The sequence below is a fragment of the Petaurus breviceps genome, unplaced genomic scaffold (genome assembly GCF_028583685.1).
Source record: "Petaurus breviceps papuanus isolate PSGF00001 unplaced genomic scaffold, PetGlider_PUasm1.0 181, whole genome shotgun sequence".
Lineage (NCBI taxonomy): Eukaryota > Metazoa > Chordata > Mammalia > Diprotodontia > Petauridae > Petaurus > Petaurus breviceps.
The window spans coordinates 15,081,506-15,096,456 of record NW_027185784.1 but is presented as its reverse complement, the minus strand read 5'-3'; the positions used below and the strand labels follow the sequence as shown (position 1 = coordinate 15,096,456).

General features: G+C 41.0%; 1 protein-coding gene across 2 annotated transcripts in view; it reads left to right on the top strand.

Moving 5' to 3' along the window:
* Positions 1-14,951, top strand: part of PLXNA4 (plexin A4) — a 780,904-nt gene that overhangs the window by 591,156 nt on the left and 174,797 nt on the right. For both annotated transcript variants that reach the window (XM_069087251.1, XM_069087250.1), the window contains one exon: positions 13,721-13,821. In XM_069087251.1, coding sequence (XP_068943352.1) covers positions 13,721-13,821 — 101 coding nt within the window. The remainder of the gene's footprint in view (positions 1-13,720; positions 13,822-14,951) is intronic.

Sequence of the window (14,951 nt, the reverse complement as noted above, 5' to 3'; positions counted from 1 at the left end):
TCAGTACCCAGGTCTTATGATTCTCTTCCACTACAGCAGGCTGCCTCATTTTACAAATGAGGAAAGTGAAGTCTAGGGAGGTTAGTTACTAGACCAAGGTTGCCCTGCTGCTAAGTGATTAAGCTAGGATTAGCATACAGGTAGCATGGATTCTTGGCCAGGGTGAAGGCAGTGCTCTCTCCCTATATTCCTCTCTTTTTTACTGTGTAAGCTTGGTCACTCTCCTTTCCATGCCTCTCACAGACTGTATCCTGAACATCAGCCAAATATTTTTTAAAGGAACAACCTGTTCCACCTGATATGAGTGCATGCAAGTAATCAGTCTAAAGCCATCCTCACTACTAAGAACATGACTCAGAATGTATATCCAACTGATGGTGTACCAGTAGAATCCCCTTGGTCAACATATTGCATTTAGTTAAGTTCAGCAAACAATTAAGTAAGTGCCTATTCCATACAAGTCAACTAGGTGGCATAATGGAGAGAGCTCCAGGCCTGGCATCAGGAAGACTCATCCTCATGAGTTCAAATCTGTCCTCAGACACTTAGTAGCTGTGTGACCCTGGGCAAGTCCCTTAACTGTTGCCTCAGTTTCCTCATTTGTAAAATGAGCTGGAGAAGGAAATATAGAATATCTTTGTCAAGAAAGCCCCAAATGGGGTCACAAAGAGTTGAGCATGAATGAAATGACTGAACAATGACAATCTGGCTGAATCCAGCGCTAACCATTGAGTGAACATATTGGCAGTAGTTTCTTCCTGTGTATAGAAAATGCATTCAGTGTGTGGTTTAGAGGAAAGAACACTGACTTTAGAGCCAAAGGACCAAATCTTTAAGTTCAAATCTCCTCTCTTCTATTTCCTCTTTCTGTGACCTTGGACTTATGTCTTCTGTCTCTGGTTCTCAGTTTCCTCATCTGTAAAATGGAGGGTTGGGTGAAATGAACTCTGAAGTCCCTTAAGCTCTAAGTCCTAGGCTCCTGTGTTTGGAGAATTAATGATTAGCAGTAGCTGGAGGGCCCTCTGGACTTAAACTGAGGCCAGGTTCTGGCCATGATACCATCTGAGTTGTTTTATAAATTGATACCCTGGCTCTTCCTCTGTTCTGAATTCCCTCACTTGACTAATTAGCAGGCCTGGCACTCTGGCTTAAGAATTCAATGAGTGTGGGGGTGACTTTAATTAATCCTGTGGCTCTGCATCCCTAGTGGCTCCTGGAACAGGGTCATGAGAAATAGGAGATGGGGGATGGGGATGGGCAACTTCATTTATTCTAGGATCTAGGGATAGAATCAAGGCGTAGATATTTGAAGATGGTGACTTCATTTCCCCGGTGATATAGGGAAGGGGGTTAGAAAGTTTCTGGTGCCACCCAGTGGTCCTCACAGGCTGTCAGCAATGAAGCAAGGAGGGGCTTAGATGGAAGTCCCTTAGAAAAGATCGGTCTACAGTGGCATGAAAGGATTTTCTGAGCCCACTGTTTACAAAAAGCTACTTAAAGCAGCAGGCAAAGTTCTCATGCTTCACAGGATTAGGGATGGGGCGAGAGAGAGAGATAGGAGGAGAAGGAGCTCTCTGGAATGGTTGGGGCATGTGAAAGTCAGCTCTGGGGAGGAACAGGCTAGCTCAGGGGGATGCCTAGCCTGCTAAGCAGAGCACGAGATTTCACTGGGCCTAGTTTCAAGCCCCTTCATTTCAAGTCTCCTTAGTGCTCATGAATAGCAAGTTGACTCTCAAATACTGATGGTGTTCTCAGATCTTTTCCCAGGAGTGGGGAACCTGTGACCTGGAGGCCAATGTGGTCCTCTAGTTCAGCCCTTTGACTGAATCCAAACTTTGATGACCCTGGGCAAGTCATAACGTCTGTTTGCCTCAGTTTCCCAAACTATAAAATCAGATAATAACAGCACCTACCCCTTCGGGTTGTTATGAGGATCAGATGAGATGATATTTGTAAAGTGCTTGGCCCAGTGCTTGGAGTACAGTAGGCATGTCATACATGCACCCCTTTCCTCATACTCCGTTTCCTTTGCAATCTTGTGTATTTTATGTTATGCATTTTGAAAAAAAACATTATTCTGGGAAAAAAAACCAACATTCACAGGTTTCACCAAGGGGATCCATGCCCTGAGAAAAGTTAGGAACCCTTAAATTAAAGTGATTGGTAGATGAGGCATGGCCTCTGGAAATGAAAAGGAATTGAGACTGGTTAGCTTAGCCATGGGCTTTAGAGGTGGAAGGGAACGTGACATGAAGTTAAACTCTGCCATTTGACAGAGTCCCATAGAAGTGAAGTGATTTGCTGAAGGTCACAGAGGGAGTGAGCCATAGAACCAAGATTCAAACCCAGATTCCCTGACTCCAGTCCCAGTGTTCTTTCTACTGCCTCTTGGAGGGGAATGGGTGCCAGGCACTAAGCGCTTCACAAATATTATCTCATTTGATCTTCACAACAACCCTGGGAGGTAGGTGCTGTTCTTATACCCATTTTACAATGGAGTAAACTAAGGCAAATGGAAGTAAAGTGACTTGTCCAGGGTCACACATCTAGGAAGTGACTGAGGCTAGATTTGAACTCAAGTCTTCCTGATTCCAGACCCAGCACTCTATCCAGTGAGCCACCTAGCTGCCTCTGTAGACATTTGTTTTATTTTTTAATAAGGGAAGTGCTGAACAATTGTTATTCACTCTAATGTAGGATGAAACAAGGGAACAGGCTTCCATTAACTCTGAAAAGTATTGGACTGGACATAAGGAAGAAATTTCTGACCATCTGGGTGATAAAATACTGAAATCGGTAACCCATGAGAAGGAAAAGATAATGAGATTTTTGGAGGAATGACTTTGGAAACCGAGAATGATGCAGAAGAAAGGGCTAGAATGGTGGGAGAGCAGGAGGGCCCCAATCAAAGGAGGGGGAGGGGAAGGGGAAATGAATGATTTAGAAACAAGCGACATGGCTCCAGAAATAAGCAAACTGATGAAGCTGCTGAAGGGTAGTCCTGGGTCTGATGGACTTGGGAGTGGGCTCTAAGAACAGTGAAGGCTGCCCGTAGGCTCCAACTTTCGCCTACTATCTCAATACCCTGTGAGAAGAAATATGAAAAGGCCAATATGTTAGGAAGTATCAATGGTTATACATGACTTCGGAGAGGTAAAGAGCATTTGGCACTGGAGGCCATTGGCATTACTGAGCACTAATCACATGATATATACAGGGATCCTAATACAAAGGCTTGTGAGAACAGCAGATGGAATAATACACAAGGGGCAACACTGCATCATTAGGGAATGGAAAAGAGAAAATTATTTGATAAATCTAAGAGGAATCACAGAACACAGTAGAGGAGGAGGGTGGGAAGGATATTTAATGAGGCAAGATGAAGAAAAGCCTTTTTCCTTGCTTACAACCTTCCGAAAGAGAGATAATGGACTGGAGGTACAGAATGAGACCGCATTTATAGACATAACCAATGTGCAGGCTTGTTTTTCTTGACTGTGCTTAGCTCATTGCTAGGGAAGGCTTATTTCTAAAGGGCCAGGGAAATGATTTGGTAAGTAGTAATAGTAATACCAGAAAGAAAAAAGAAAGAAAAACCTTAAAAAATTCATAGAAGAAAAGAGAAAGGAGGTTCAGAAGGTGATGCAGAGAAGCAAAGCAGTGTTGGTTCGTTTACTCTGTTCAATTTAATAGAGATTTTCTTTGATGAGCAAGTTGAGGATGGTAAAAGTTGACAGTTTCATATACAGGAAATACAGTTTTGAGAACTGAGTGGCATTCTGGGATTTGTAGTTCATAGGGACATGCATTCTCTCATAGCGATGAAAGCAATTGGAACTTGGTCTTTGAGCCATAAGAGGGTACTTGTGCCTTGCCCAGGAGTTTTAAAAGACATATACATAGCCTCTGAGATAGTGGACTGAGAGAAAGGAGCAAGGACCATAAGAACAGAGGGACCAGCTATTGAGGATTCTTCTGCCTCACCCTGGATTTAATGAGATAGCAGGTATCAAAAGAATCACAGGGGCAACAGGTGAAAAGAATCTGAAAAGGACAGTTGAGCAATGACTGTAGCAGAGAAGGAAAAAAGATCAAGGTGGACCATTGGGCCCTGCAACCATCTCAGAACAGAAGACTGAAGCTATCGGTTTTACCAACCTCCTCAAGGTTTAGGAGATGTTCATAAAAGAATCAGCTCATTCTCTAACTCCCCCTCCTTCGGATTATCCAGTAACAGACCCTGCTCACATATTTTTCCTGAATCCCAATTTTGCCTCCAACATTAAGAGGCCAGGGGATATGTAGAGATACCCAAAACTTTAATTTAGGACAAAGAATAAAACCTCTCTCTGAATGTTGGCGATTTTTCTCCCTGAGGTTCTCAACTATTGTGATTATACTAAGAATTTTATCTCATCCGAGCCTCCAGAAACTGCAGAGAATGAGATCATGTGGATCTTAGGACCACTATATGTTGCACCCAGGCTAAATGTGAGCGAGCTGTTGTAACAGAGTGTGGCTAATTATATCTCCAGATTTTTAATTAAGGAAGGAAAAGGGATAGGATAAAAATAGATGAACCCTCACCCCTTGATGATCTCCTCCTCTTCCGGAAGGAAGGAGGAAGTGGAGAGGAGTACACCCCTTCTTCTGCAGTACTACCCAGTAGGTTACAAATCGAGGCTCATCCAGCATGATTTTGCTAAATTTATTGTTTTGTTTCATTTTAAACATAATTTCTTGCATTATTGCTCATGCTTAAAAGTCTTCTATTTCATTAAATATCAATTTTTCCCCTGAAGGATTATACTCAGTATTGATGAGTAGGTGATTCATTCTTAGTTATAATCCTAGCTCCTCTGCCTTCCAGAATATCGTATTCTAAGCCCTCTGCTCCATAACATGGAAGCTGCTGAATCTTGTGTGGTCCTGACTGTGGCTTTACAATATTTGGATTGTTTCTTTCCAGCTGCTTGCAATATTTTCTCCTTGACGTGGGAGCTCTGGAATTGGGCTATAATTTTTCCTGGGAGTTTTTGCTTTGGAATTTCTTTTAGGAGATGATCAGTGGATTCTTTCAATTCTATTTTACACTCTGAGTCTAAGATATGAGCACAGCTTTCCCTGGATAATTTCTTGAAATATGATATCTAGGCTCATTTTTGATCATGGCTTTCTGGTAGTCCAATAATTCCTAAATTATCTCTCTTCAATTTATTTTCTAGGTCAGTTGTTTTTCCTATGAAATATTTCACATTTTCTTCTCTATTCTTTCAATTCTGTTTTATTGTTTCTTGATGTCTCAGAGTCATTATCTTCCCAGTCTAATTATTAGGGAATTATTTTCTCCAGTGAGCTTTTGTAGCTCTTTTTCCTTTTGTCTAATTTCACTTTTTAAGGAGTTTTTTTCTTCAGTGAATTTTTGTGCCTCTTTTAACCATCAAGATAATTCTGTTTTTAAAGGCATTTTCCCTAATATTTTTGTGCCTCTTTTATCAAGCTATTAATTCTTTTTTCATAATTTTCTTGTATCACTCTCATTTCCTTTCCCATTTTTATGTCTACTACTCATCTCTTTAATTCTTTCAGGAATTCTTCTTGACTTTTTGTCCAATTAGCATTTTTCTTTAAGGCTTTGGATGTAAGAGTTTTTACATTGTTGTCTTCTTCTGAGTTTGTGTCTTGGTCTTCCTTGCTACAATAGTAGCTCTTTATTGTCAAATTATTTTTCTGTTGTTGTTGTTATTTCTTGACTTTGAACTTTACACTTAAGTTGGCCCCTGTTCTCCTCAGGGTGAGAAGGTACTGTCCCAAGCTTCAGAGCTTTTTGTGCTGCTGTTTTCATAGCTAGGTCTGAGAGTCTTCAAGTTTTCCCTTCCTATCTCTGGGCTAAGAGCTCCCAAAGCTGCTGCTGCTGTTACTACTATCACTACTGTTATTTCTGTCATGGCTATCTTCAGGGTTCACCATTGGTGTTGCCACCATGTGCACTGTGGGTCAGCCCCCACGCAGCTGTCACAGACCTCTCATGCCGACCTTCTGAATTGTCTCAGGCTGTAAAAATGTCTCCCTTTGACATTTTGTTGGCTCTAACACTCCAAAATCCAATGTGAGGCATTATCCTAAAGTTGTTCACATGGGAATGTCAGGAGAGTTTGAAGGGCTGCTGATTCCAATATGCCATCTTGGCTCTACTTTCCAATGAGAATACTTTTTTGTTGTTGTTGCTTTTTTGGAGGGGGAAAGGCAGGGCAATTTGGGGTTAAGTGACTTGTACAAGATCACATGGCTAATAAGTGTTAAGTGTCTGGGGCCAGATTTGAACTCAGGTCCTCCTGACTCCAGGACTGTGCTCTATTCATTGTGCTACCTAGCCTCCCCAAGAATACTTTCTAAACCTGTACTTTCCCACACTGCGCTCTGACAGTGGCACAAGGGACTGTCTGCTTTCTCTAGGTGTTCCTAATATTGGAAGTTCTGAAAACTTGACTGCTGGACTTCCTCAAGCATTTATTTTTAACAGTACTATAAACATCTTATTTGATCTATATCTTTAAAACATACAGCTCTTTTATAATAGACACAATCTGTCCATAACTGTGACTGATACTAATATTATAGTTCCTAATTTCCATTGTTGGAATTGATCAAGTTATTTGATCAGTTAGGGTATTATTCCTTGGTGACTAGATAAATACAGGCATTAGGGACTAACATTGTGAAAATATGATTGCGGTAATTGAAAACTATTTCCATTTATGATACCATAAAGAAGAATAAATTTGAAAGCTGTAAGAACTATGATTAACTTAATGACCATCAATAATTCCAGAGGACTGATGATTTAGCACACTATCCACCTCCTGAGGGAGAGGTGATAGATTCAGAGTACAGAATGAAATATATGTTTTTGAACACAATCAATGAGGGAATTTGTTTTCCTGGACCATACATATTTGTTACAAGGAATTTGTTTTTCCATTTTCCCCACTAATGTACTGGGGTAGGAGGAGGGTTAGGGTTGAGATGGAGAGAAAAATCTATTCCTTTTAATTAAAAGAATAAAAACTTTTATGGAAGTTAGTACTCATAAGGACTATTTAGTTATAGTGTGTGTATATATACATACATATATACCTATACACACATATATGCATATGTGTATATATGACACAAAGAGAAAGAGAAATGGCATGGCATGACATGGCATTCTTAAAGGTAAGACTAGGGGCAGCTAGGTGGCACAGTGAATAGAACACCTGCCCTGGAGTCAGGAGGAACTAAGTTAAAATCCAGCCTCAGACACTTGACACACTTAGCTGTGTGACCTTGGGCAAGTTACTTAACCCCAATTGCTTTGCCTTCCTCCTCCAAAAAGAGATAAGAGTAAGAGAGTTGGGAGATGATAAAAAGTATATATTGGAGAAAAAGAAAAGAGAATTCAATAAGGACATGATATGTGAATTGCAAAACTCCTTTGACCATTCAAAAATACCTGAAGAAATCCAGGTAGGCGACAGTAACTGGAAACTGGTTCCCAGTCCTTCATCTTAGGGGAAGCAGTTATGCCACAGGCTTCTGGAATCAATGAGTGGAAGCAATGACTCAGCACAGCAATTGAGGTTCATGTTTGAAAATACATTTTGGGTTTCACTTATAAGAATGATGTTTCTTGGCAAAAACATGTATTGACTATACTGAGTATATGTTCTATAGGCCAGAGAAACAGTGCTTGCCACATAGTAGGTCCTTAATAAATTTTTATTGATTGATTGAATGATATGTCTCCTTCCTTCCCTCCTTTCCTCCTCAAAAGCAATTTGACATAGGTTATTTATGTGCAGTCGTGTAAAATAGGGATAATGGATGGTGGATAGAGATATCTCACCAAATGGGGGCTAAGTCCTCTGAGAGGCACAGAGAAATGTCCCCTGGACAAAGTTCATAGACTGAAAATATTGTTACAAACAGCAAAGATAAGGCCAGTCTAGGAACATTTTTCAGGGAAAATCCCTAGCCCCAGTGAGGGCTACTCTGTAAAGAGCTAGCTATATGGAAAGGCTTCCTTCCAGTTTGAAGACAACAGAAGTACAGATCACCCTCAGAACTTTGAACTACAATTCTCAGAATGCCAGTGAGTAAATTCTCAATAACCCCAGATGCAAGAAAAGAGGCAGGGTGGAAACAGGCAAGGCTAAAGCCTCAGAAAGGTCCAGGTGAGATTCAGTCATTTCCTCCCTTCCAGAAAAGAGGAGGGAAAAGAAAAGATGGAACACCTGCTATATAGAGTGTCATCCACTAGTATTAAATATAAAAGAAAACAAAGGGGGCTTTCATGGGACAACACACCATTTTTCTTCAAGACCTTACAAAAGTGTTGGGGACAAAGTGAGTTTCTCCATTGTATGAAGAATAAAAGCTGAAAGTAAGCTTATAGATCCTCTCATCTACCAACTCTATTTTTTTACAGGGGAAGAAACTGAGTTTTCAGAGTATCATAGTGAATACATTGCAAAGCCAGGATTAGAACCTAGATCACCCGATTCCTAGCCTGATGCCCCCGCTGTAACATTAAGATGACCAGCATCTTCACGTTCAGTGAGTGAGAGAAGCAATGGAGGTGACTAGGGGTGTCTAGGTCGGCCCCCAAAGTCAGTATGCTGGGCTCACCCCCCTGTTCAAAATAGCTCTCCCCGAAGGTCTCAACCCCCAACCACATCCAAGGGTTGATCAATGATGCCTCTGCATCATGAGGCTTTATAGTTTACAAAGTTGTCTCCTCACAACAGCCTTGTGAGGCAGGCATTATAAGGGCTATTACCTCCATCTCAAGGACCATGAAACTGAGGCCCAGAGAATTAAGTATCTTGCCCAAGGTTATAAAACTATTAAGTGGTAGAGCTCAGAGTCTTTTAACCCAGGTCTTTTAATTTCATAGAATCAGAGGATTTAAATTGAGAAGAACTTTAGATTTACGAAGCATACTATTTTCATTTTTTTGTGACTGTTTCCTTTTGGTCTGTTTCTTCTTTCACAACATGACTAATATGGAAATATGTTTTACATGATTGCACATAAATAACCTATGTCAAATTGCTTTTGAGGGGGAAAGGAGGGAGGGAAGGAGAAAATATGGAACTCAAACTTTTTTTTAAATGGATGTTAAAAATTGTCTTTACGTGTAATTGGAAAAAAATACTATTTTTTTAAAAAGAACTTTATAATTGGTCAGCTAGTATAACCCCATCATTTGACAGATGAAGCACTGAGGCCTGGAGAGATTAAATAACTTATCCAAGGCCATAGGATCATAGGAAGGCAGGAAACAAGCCTTTCTGAAGTGCTTAATGTGTGTCAGGAACTATGCTAAGTGCTTTTCAAATATTATCTCATTTGATCCTTATAGCAACCTTAGAAGGCAGGTGCTATATTTATTCCAGTTTTATAGTTGCAGAAACTGAGGCAAACAGGTTAAGTGACCCAGGATCATCCAGGTAGTAAGAGTCTGAGGCTGGGTTTGAACTCATCTTCCTGACTCCAAGCTCAGTGCTTTATCCACTATACTACATAGCTGCCTGTAGTGTTAAAAGGGATCCTCAAGGACATCTAATCCTACTTAATCATTTTTACAAATTAGGAAACTGAGGCCCAGAGAGATGGAACTCCTTGTCCAGGGTCACAAAGACAATAAAGGGCAAGAGCCCTTGTCTGAACCCAAATCCATCATTGTGTCCAATCTACCATACTGAATCCAGAGCCCATTTCACTATACCATGCTTTCAATCTTAAGATGCATATTGAAATTACAAAGAAAAAAAATTGACTAGAGGTACACAGCCTGAGCTCCATCATGGCACCTGCTGAGAAGGGGCAGTAACACGAGGAAAAGGGAAGGGAATATTTCAAGTATCAAACAGTGCACCAGGAGGGGACAGAGGCAGAGCCAGCTCAACACTGTGCAGTGATGGCAAGAAGGAGCAGGAAAATGGAGGATAGACTGGGGAGAATTCTCAGTGCATGTTTTGGAGAGAAAACAGGTGCAAAAAGCAACACTAAGAGTAAAATAAAAGAGAAAAAAGTGAAGGATTTAGGGATTTGGAAATTGTTGTTAGAAAAGAAAGTTTGTTAGATTTAAGAGACCTTAATGCTGGTCCTAGTTCTAATAGACTCTGTGACCTGGGCAAGTCCCTTAACCTCCCCAGCTCAGGGGTTGGCCTAGACTAGACGATCTATGAGACCCGTTTCTGCTCCAAAATTCAGTTGTTGGGTGACAAAAGGAGAGCAATCATTATCGATCAACTTGTGGTTCTAACTGTCCTATACTGTGGAGCAGCGATGAAGTGACATGGTCAGAAGACAGCTTGGGTATGTATCTGCCCGTGGTGGAAGGAAATGGTAGAGCTGACCAAGAGAGAATTATTTTAGACTCATTGCTTTTCAAGTTCTAATATTAAGAAGGCAAAAGAGGACAATAGTTCGGCTACCTGTGATGAAAGATTGGTAGGAAAAAGGTTCTGAAAAACAAAGGTATAAAAAAATGGAAAGGAATTCCTTCTTAAAAGGGGCATCTGGGTGGCAATGTGGATAGAATACTGGGCCTAGAGTCTGGAGAACTTGAGTTCAAATCTGACCTCAGACATTTACTAGCTGTGTGACCCTGGAAAAGTCACTTAACCCTGTTTGTCCCAGTTTGAACATCTGTAAACTGAGCTGGAGAAGGAAATGGTAAACCATTCCAGTATCTCTACCAAGAAAACCCCAAGTGGGGTCATAAAGAGTCAGACATGACTGAAACAACTCACCAACTTTTTTTTAAAAGAGACCTAATAGAGGATAATGAAAAACAAAGACAAGTATCAAAAAGTGTCTAGAGATAAGGACAGATTCATAGATGAAAATGCTAAAAAAAATTACCCTTGAATCCTAGAGCTGGAAGGTAGGCAGCTCAAAGATTGTCTAGTCTAATATCTACCATGAGCACAATGGGGCCAGGGCAGGGAGGCAACAGCTATTGCCAATCGCCCCAACAGTGACACCAGCTTCTTTTCCATTCTGAAGTTGTTTTTAAGCCCTAGATCATGGGATCACAGATCATAGGAACAACCGAGGTGCCCTTGTCATTTTATAGATGCAGAAACAGGACGAGAGAGTTTGTGAGCTGCCCAACGTCACGCTGGTAACAGAGCAGTTTGAATCTTGATCCTCTGATTCTAAAGTCAGGGCAGCCTTTCCATGAGACCAGACAAAAGGAGGGAGAGAGCTGGGGCTTCTGGGTTTGTATTTAACCTGACTCATTATGCTGTGGTAATAGAGCTGTATGTTTTGGAGGGAGAGAGATTGAGAAAGACAGATGAGACCTCTTTGGGGCAAAGCAGAACAGCTTTGGAGAGTCTTGTTACCTGTCTGATTTTCCCTGCCTGTCTGTGTTTTTGTTACCCTGTGTTGTATGCATCCCCAAGGTAAGTCCTGGCCACTGGGCTGTGCCCTATGCTGTTCAAGGTCTCAGACACAAACCATGTCAAGAGGTTGATCAATGATGACTCTGTGTCATGAGGTTAACAATAGCCGAATCATAGATAAATCTTTGTTTAATTGAATCGAATCGACAACACCTTCTGAGCCCTACCCTGTTTGCTCTGGCATGTCAGTGTCACAGGTCAGGGTTCCTGGGAATCCAAAGTCTTAAAACCCTGACCCCTATCACAAATCGTGAATCCTAAGTCAAGCTATAACTATGGAGGGGCAACCACGGTGAGAGTTTGACTGATAATAGAACCATCTGGGGGCACTTCCTCCCCTGCTCATGCCCATCCTATGTCCGTCATGGGAGTGGTAGAAGATTCATCCTGACACCACTGGCTTGGGAACACACTTCCTCTTCACACACACCCCCACTTCCAAGGTGAGCTTGCCCCTTCCCAATTCCCCAGCCACGGCTGCTAACCCCGGCTACAGAAATCACTAGTTACGGTTCTCATCTTCTCCACAGCATCCCCTGGAAATAGCCCTCCTGCATTTGTTTCCCACCTCCAGTGAGTGGACACTCGCTTTCTGCTGAGGTAGCTTTCTCCAGTTTTGGACAGTTCTAGTTTTGAAGCAGTTTCTTATTAGGTCAAGCTGAAATCTGCCTCCCTGTAATCTTTAGCAGAATGTAAGAAATTGGAGAGTGAAGTTCAAACAGAGAAACTCAGTAGGACATTTGACTTAACAAGATCCTGGTGAAAGATAGTATCAAATTGTCCATTGAGGAGTCAGTCCCTACTAACCCAAGGAAATGTCCAGGAAAGACAGGAAAGACTGATCTCCAAGAGAGGACTCTTAGAACCAGTACCCTAAAAAAAGTGAGTGAGCTAAGGCTACTAAGAATGAGTTTATGGCCCCTTATTAAAATAAAAACAGAACCTCCCTCTTCTTTGATATGATTCACAACTTCACTGATCTTCCTAAACTTTCTCCCCCACCCCCTTTCTCTTTTACTCCTTGTCACAAGGAATGACTTGCTGGGTAGAGGAGGGAAAGGGATGTGTTAAAAAAAACAAAACAAATGGTATAAACTCCAAATTACCTTTTAAGATGAAAAAAAAAGCAGAAAGGATGAACAAAGAACCATGACCTTAAATGTAAAGAGTCTCTCTAGGACAGCAGAAAGCCCAGCACAGGTGAAAGACACCAGAAGGGGAATTAACTGGGAGAGTAAAGTGGACTCTGGAAAAGAAAGGGCGGAACAGGAAAATTCAAGTTCATTCTATCTAAGAACTGAAAGTCACAAATTGAATTGTTGGTGGGTATACTTTTGGTTTGGAAGTGGGGGAAATGCTATACATATATAAATAGAAATAAATAGAAATAAATGGAGAAATACTTAAATAGTATGTAGAAAATAATCTGTATGTAAATGCATGTATATAGATAAACACATAATAAACATATATGTGTGTATGTTTATGTGAATAAGTCAAATGGAATTTTAAAAAATCCTCAGAGAGCTTCAAGAGGAGAAAAGCCAGTTGACCAAGGGACCTTTCATGCTCACTGATTTGGCAGCGCTGTTAGCATGCCAGAAATTTCCCACCTTTGTTGACCCTACTCGAGTTATTGCCCTAGAGAGAATTCATGCTTTGTGTGAAGCATCGGGATTTTAAGGTTGTGCATATTTGTTACAAGAGTTTTGTTTTCCTCTTTTTCTTCTTGGAGGAGAGGTGAGAGGAAGAGAAAATGTAAGTATGTTCATTGAAAAAAAAATAGTTAAAAAAGACAAGATGATCTGAGATCTTCTGATCTGAACAAGGAAGGAAACTAGATTGTACAGTTCTTCAAGGTCCCTTCCAAGCCTAAAAACAACCCATAGTTAATCAACATTTGCTAAGTTCCTGCTATGTGCCCAGGAACTAAATGCTAGGGATTTTAAAAAGGCAGGGAACAGAATACAGTTTCTGTTCTCAAAGAGCTCACAGCAGAGAATACTTCTACTCCTACTAGTAATAGTAATAGCAGTTCGTATTTCTATATTGCTAAAAGGTTTAAAAAGCAGTTCTCATACAAAATCCTTAGAACACGGGGAATGCAAGGGTTCTTAGCTCGGTCTTTTGGAAAAGCAAACTAAGAATCAAAAGGTCTAATTTGTTTTATGCTTAAAGCCTCATGTTGTGCCAAATATTTCATAGAATGAACCACTGAGTCTCTTGAAAGACTATTAACCACTTGTTTCTTGTCCTTGTAGCTCACCAGAGTTCCTGTTGAGTCCTGTAGTCAGTATCGAAGTTGCAGTGAGTGCCTTGGCTCAGGAGACCCCCACTGTGGTTGGTGTGTACTTCATAACACGTGAGTATTACTGATCAGCTATGTCCTGCTTCCTGCTTTCCTCCACAATTTCTCGTCCTTCTCTTCTTCTTCCCATCATTCCTGTCATTCTTCCCTCCCTCCTTGCTTTCTTCTCCATTCTTCTCTTCTCTCCTCTGCTCTCCCTTTATATCTATCTATAGCTACATAGTTTCCTCTCTTCTCTCCCCACTCATTTGCCCTTTCTAGCTCCACTTAAGAGCTGGGACCATACAGAAGATAAGAAATGGAAAGCACCTGCTAAGGGAACAGTCCAATTAGAATGTCAGAACAGTGACATGTGTTTGGGAGAATGAAGTGGTTCTGAGAGTGGGTCTGGCTCACTTTATTTAATTCTATTTATTTCAACCAACATTTGAGTATCAGGTGAAGAAATGGAGTTTTAACCTGGAGAAGAGAAAATTTGGTAGCTGGAGGCAGCTCTAGGGGGCTCAGTGGATATTGTGCTGGATTTGGAGAAGACCTGAGTTCAAATCCAGCCTTAGACATTTACTACATGTGTGATCCTGGGCAAGTAATCTAACTGCTCTGTGCCTCAGTTTCTGTGTTTATAAAGTGAGGATGATAATAATAGCACCAGCTTCCCAGGGTTGTTGTGAGATAAAAGGAGATAATGCTTGGAAAGTGCTTTGCAGACTTTAATGTGCTATATAAATGTTTATTGTGATGATTATAATCATCATCATTATCATTATTATTATTGGAAGGGAGAAGGAGGAGGTGGTGAGGTCAGACTGGATTTGATTGGCTCCAAATAGGAAATGTGGGAGAAACGTGAAGATGTAGATGTAAAAGGCAATCACTGTGTACAATGCATGAAGTTATGGCAAAGTTACAAGTTAAGAAGATGGCCCCATGGCCCCATACCTGCCTTGGAGGAATTTGAAGTGTCACTTACAGATAATAGACACCTAAACGATGGTACCCCAGAAAAAAGGCAAGTGGAAATATGTGTTAATTTATGTAAATATATGCCTGATGAGGACAGTGGGGAGTAGCTGGGGTGCTCATCAAAAAAGAGGCAGTAATGAATGGAAATCAGTTCTGCTTAGCCTAAGAAAGTTTCACAGAGGGAGTGATCTAGTAGAATTTTTCAGGTCAGGCAGAGAGTT